The sequence below is a fragment of the Oryctolagus cuniculus genome, chromosome 5 (assembly GCF_051225735.1).
Source record: "Oryctolagus cuniculus isolate XC-2025 breed Fujian yellow rabbit chromosome 5, ASM5122573v1, whole genome shotgun sequence".
Lineage (NCBI taxonomy): Eukaryota > Metazoa > Chordata > Mammalia > Lagomorpha > Leporidae > Oryctolagus > Oryctolagus cuniculus.
In genome coordinates this window covers 69,329,001-69,335,000 of record NC_142871.1, presented here as the reverse complement: position 1 = coordinate 69,335,000, position 6,000 = coordinate 69,329,001, and the positions used below count along the sequence as shown (strand labels likewise).

Below are 6,000 nucleotides of genomic sequence, written 5' to 3'. Positions count from 1 at the left end.
AATTTACTTTTCTATTAAAAAACCCCCACTTTCTTCAATATATATTCAGCATTTAAGACTGAAAATAAAGTTACAAATCTATAAATAAAATTTATATAAGAGAGGAAATTTTAAAATTGTTAGGATTTTATTTTATAATCAAAATTAATTAAATTAATAATAATCAAAATTAAAGTATAATTTTCATATCGCTAATTCTCTTACTAATATCATGAACAGGCAACTCCAGCCATACATTGTTATATGTTTATGAAATACTTATATATGTATAAAAATACACTTGTGGCAATTCATTTATTCTTATTCTAATTTCCCTCATGGAGGGTTACCATAGTGATGGGAGATATTTCCTATACACAAGGTAATTATTTATTCCCTTACTTTAAAATAAATGCTGGTCTAAAACCCCATTCATTTCAAGAAATTTGTGTAATTGAAATTATTTTTCCATTATGCATTACTTTTTAAAATGGCAAGATAGTATATTTGACCTACATGCATCTGGCAAATGAAACTACAAAGTTTGTTAAGAGATCAATCTGAATGTATGTTAAATTGTGTCTTCTGAAACCTACATAACTAACAATAATGTCTAAAACTCTGCATGTGGTTTCTGAACTTGCGGGTTTTTTTTACCCCTTTCTTATGATGCTATTTTAAAAATGAATTTTCAATTCTTAATTTTTTAATTGATACATTGCCCCATCTCAGGTAGATCTTGAGTCTTCTGTCACTATATTTTTTTATACAAGTATCTGAAGAGATTGTTTTTTGAAATTAACTTATGCTCTCCCAATGGTTGTGGCTTGCTTTCTAGGGTAATATGTAAATCTATGGGTTAAGCTGTTATGGCAAAGTGATTCCAGCCTGCCACCATGACCAAAAGTATCTGATTGCTGATCAAATTCTCTATATTCGTTTCACCTTTCCCCCAATCTCTGTTAGGTTCTGAGCTCATGCCCAAAGCGCTGTCCACCAGGATAGTGGGAGGCATTTGGTGGTTTTTCACACTTATCATCATTTCTTCGTATACTGCTAACTTAGCCGCCTTTCTGACAGTGGAACGCATGGAATCCCCTATTGATTCTGCTGATGATTTAGCTAAACAAACAAAGATAGAGTATGGGGCTGTAGAGGATGGAGCCACCATGACCTTTTTCAAGGTAAGCCCTGATGGTTGCCTAAAATTTAAATATTAAAATGTTATAGTTCAAACACATCTTTCTTTACTGATGAGTGTCAGCACTTAGCAATACTATTGCTTGTACAGTAACATTAACAGCATATACATCAAGATGCGGAAAGGTGTACAACTAAATATATGGCCATGAAGTCAAATTGGAGAAACTGCCCAAAGGTAATGTACTTTTTGTTTTTTCTGTAAGGTTTTTATCTTCGAATGGAAAAAAAATGTATACTGAAACTGAATAGCAGTAGATTCAGACTCCACCAGGCACAGTTATTCCAGAAGAATAGAATAATCATTTTTAAGAATGCTTCCTTTCTGCATATAAAGAGAATTGAAAATGAATCTTGATGTGAATGAAAGGGGAGAGGAAGCAAGAGAGGGGAGGGTTGCCGGTGGGAGGGAAGTTATTGGAAGGGGGGAGCCATTGTAATTCATAAGCTGTACTTTGGAAATTTATATTCATTAAATAAAAGTTAAAAAAAAAAAGAATGCTTCCTAAACATCCATTTCCTTCTGTTAAAATGAGGCAGAGTGTAACAGCTAAAGAAACTGCCTTTATCCCTGAACTCTGTGTAATGTTGTGTGAGGCACAGAGTCTGAAATGGGCTGCTCATTTGAACTCACAGTGGTTTCCAGAGGAAATGTTCCCCATTGAACATTTACATGGGAGGCATGCTTCTGGTACATGGTGCCTTTCCCTCTTTTTTTTTTTACTTTTCTCTTCTACTCTGGCTTATCTCCCTGGGCTAAAGCAGACCAGGAGGGGAGATTCTACTTTAAAAAGGAGTCAGTATCTTTTGATAATTTTTTTTATATTTTGTCAAATATTTTTACATTCTTTGTAGGCTGATCACATTTGTAAGCATTGGTATTTCCTGTCACAGTTCATACAAATGCAATTGACAGTTCAAATATACAGTAGACATGGTAATCTTTTTATCTTTTTTATAAAATTATTGCCTCAAGTTATAAAAGAGACTCTTGTATTGAGCATGGTTCAAGTGCCTATTGAACACCAGAAACTGCACAGTTTAATGGGTATCCTATAGCCAAAGAGATCTAGTTCTCAATCAAGAAGATTATGATTTAGTTGGAATCAGAAGAATAAATCATCAATTATAGAACTGAGATTTCTGTGACTTAAAGCAGCAACTTTGCCAAATTATATAATTTTCTTTTATAACATTCTTATGAAAATAATTTTTTTTTACAAATACAGTTTTGGAGGACATCAAATCGTGAAGAATGATTTAGAATTGAGTAGTCAAATCCATATTTAAAAAAATTTAATTGTCTAAAAAGTGAATAGCTAGAATGAACAGTAGATTCATACTTTACACTTACTTAGAAAATTATTATTATTATTTAATCAAATTTGTTGACATCCAAACACAAAACAGTTTATTCAGTATAGCTCTGTTAGACTATATTAATTTTCCTAATTGAATATTTAGAATTATTAGAGTCTTTCTTTCTTATAAAATTATTCCTTGAGTGTTTTCATTTTTTTTTTAAATCAGGTGCTGAAATTGCTAAATAAACTTTGTTAGTGTCAAGAAGTTTGTAGGGAGTAAATTTGTGAAAAAACTTAAATACAGTATCCAAGAGACTTTCAGTTTATAAAATCAGTAAATAAAGAACTAAGTATAGTAATTTGTCACCAGAAGTGTTCATTTGTACTTCACAAGTGTTCCCAGTTTTTAATTTCATTTTTTTCCAGAGAACTCAAATATCTTCTTTCAAAGCAGTAATGTATATTGAGCAAACTTTATCTCTGGAAAATCAATTCCAAACTTCTATTTATACTATGTTTTTCTTTTTTGTCTTTCCAATCTTTTGTTCTTTCTTATCTTTTATCTCAGCTGCTCTCTGTTGTGTGATTTTCGCCTACCTTCACTTTTCCTTGCTATTGACTTTTCTTATTCTTTCATTTCTTGTTTGGTCTCTTGCACACAAGGGTGCCTATAGCTTTGGAGAAATTTGACATGAAGTAACTTTGTGTTTCCAACAGTACAGACTTTTTTAGAAGTGAAGCCTTCTTAAAAGTACACTAGTCACAATAAAAACTGCACAGTGATAACTACTAAATTGAGAGTGACCTCATATTGCTAATTTAATCACATACTGAATTTCTATTGTTGAAATTCAGAAAAAATTATTAAAACTTGAGAGGATATATTAAATGTTGACTTTTCTTTTAAGTATTTCAATGTATACTTCAAAGATTAACTCATTAAACTATATAGTTATATGAACCATAGTATGAAAAATTTTAAAAATCTTTAGCAATCTAGAATGCAAAACAATGCATGTTCATTTTTAAACTCCACAGTGAGTTGTGGGTAGGATATTTATATTTGATAACATTCTTTTATTTTTAATTAATAGGTGCACCTACAAAAGCTCTAGGAAGCACCCTTAGGCATTGACTTCTAAAGGAATTTCCATTTTGTTTTTACTAATTTAACAAGATTCTGCTGTTAAGCAATTGTTTTTGGAATGCTCAGTTCCAGAAAAGTATTTTAAAGAATGATATAATTCTTTTTACTACAAACAAGAGTGGCTGGCTCAAGAATCTGGCCTTGCAGAGGGTGAAACATCAGTCTTGCAGATATAGGCAGGGTTCCATAGCTGTTTTACAACACTGGATACTTCCATTTCCAATGACCATGCTTGATTTTGTTCATTGAGTGTGCAAGTGTGAGCATATTGTCTAAAAGAAGAGATCTTCAATCTTTTCTTCTATATCTCTTATACTCCACACACATTCTTCTGGGAAAATTTAAAGCTGCAACTGGCAAAATTATTCAAAATCAGGGAGATACTGGTTTTCAAGGGTTATGCTTGTAAACCACAGAAAACTACTGGAATCACCAAAATGTTCTTAATCAAATTTGGATAATGAAATAGATGAGAATTCAGAGATTTTATTGAAAACTATTAAGGGAGGATTCAAAACATCTCTTTGGGTTCTGGGAATTTGGTGTCCTAGAGCTGCCCAATCATATCCCAGGGCTTAACATTATGCAAAATGTTACTAAGCAACATTCACATTCTTTTCTCTCTGAAGTGTGAAGAGTAGGAAAATGAATGAATATATACAGATTACAGCATCAAAAATAACTATGCTGTAGGTTGGAGCTGTCATGTCCTTTTTTCGGAATCTCTGTATTTTTGAAGTGATTTCATATGGTTTACAACAAGATTCTACATAACCCTGTGTCTATGTAAATTATGATTCAGGTTTTTCAGTTTCCACAAATCCCCTGCTTAGATTTGGCCTATCTGAAATTTCTGACTTGGCCACATATATTAATGTAGTGCATCTTAAGGAAGACAGCTATTAGGTAAAATATTAGAATATATTAAAAATAAGTACAGACAATAGCAAATTTTGAATGGAAATAACCTTAATTCTTTAAAAATCAGAGTCTGCATTCAGAATAGTTGTTAGAAGTGAAAAAAATCTGTAGAATCAGAGAAACCTGAGTGTAATTCTGTTCCTACCACCAACTACCTATAACACTACCCTTTCCCCTAAATGACTCCCCTCCCCTCTAAACTTCTGTTATCTCTAAATTGGAATGACTATCCCTACAAAGCACTGTGCCTTGTAAATACTAAATGGAGGCTTTGCATGGCATGGCAAGTGACTAGTAAAAATCCTGGTAGATGTTCTATATCAGCATGACTATAGTATGAGGCTAATTTTTAAAATTCATGATTGAGAATGATTTTAAATCTGGTCAAATAAATTATATTTCCTTGACACACCCACAACCAGGTAATTTTAAAATATATATAGAAAGAGATCACATTCTATTTATATAAATTAAGTTGCTTCACTCTTTGTATTATTATGGTCATAAAAGACAACTAATTTGATAACTTTTTAAAAATGTGTGAATCAATTTTTAGAAACTATTTTGTTGACCGTGTATTTTGAAATTATGGCATACCGAGGTACAATTAGCAATTCTTTTGGAAGTGTATAATAAGTCTTTGAAAAGTATTTAATATAAAAAGTTCACACTTAATTTTAACCATTTTTTAATCTAATGATTATTATGTCATATTTTAGCCAATGTCACCAGGAATCTTATATTCTCAATCATATGATGTGTATGTTCAGTAATAAGAAATTATGTTTTCATTTAATGAATACTTTTGGGAGACCTTTTATGTAGCAGAAATTATGGTGACTCTTAGACATGTAGCCTTTATCTAAAAGCACATCCCAACTCCTGTCCATCCAGTCTCCTGTGTATCTCCTCTATTTTCTTCACAACTATCGTGGTTTGGACTGATGTTTTTATTGTCCTTGGTTTTTCAGTAAAAATTTAACTTTTTATTTTCCTGGTTTTGCCCCTATTATTCTCCATACTGTTACTAGAATGACTTAGAGTCTTCTAAAATTATCCCCTCCTATTTGCCTTTAGAACTTATCTCCTTTCACACCACAAAGCCCATTGTATTCAGCCTTTTTCTCATCTTTTGTTCATTGTTCCTCACTCTAATCTCTAGTCAAACTTGTTTGTGTTGAGTCCTATGTCATTTGCTGTATTCATGTACCTCCCTCCACAATGCATGCTCTTTTTTCATCCCCATCCTTCTGTAATCACCTAATCGCTTACATTCTTTATTGCTTAGATCATAATTAATACTTTGCTTATTCCAGAGAAACGTTCCTGAATTTTTTTCATACCCAAATCTAACCAGTCTAGTTGAGGTGCTCTACTTCTGTATTCTTTTTAAAATTATTCATGTTATTATTTATTTATGTATTTGAGAAGGAGAGAGATAAAGAGAGA

The 6,000-nt window shown here is 31.9% G+C and overlaps 1 protein-coding gene across 7 annotated transcripts in view; it reads left to right on the top strand.

The window, feature by feature from the left end:
• The window catches only part of GRIK2 (glutamate ionotropic receptor kainate type subunit 2), a 736,860-nt gene that overhangs the window by 618,643 nt on the left and 112,217 nt on the right, over positions 1–6,000 (top strand). For 6 of the 7 annotated variants that reach the window (XR_011388963.2, XM_017345301.4, XM_089332818.1 and 3 more), the window contains one exon: positions 946–1,163. Coding sequence is in view for 6 of the 7 variants with exons in the window: in XM_017345301.4 (XP_017200790.1) it covers positions 946–1,163 (218 nt within the window). In the remaining variant the exon portion in view is untranslated. Of the gene's footprint in view, positions 1–945; positions 1,164–1,385; positions 1,676–6,000 lie in introns of those variants that run through there. The other variant, XM_051855439.3, reaches the window with a different exon arrangement.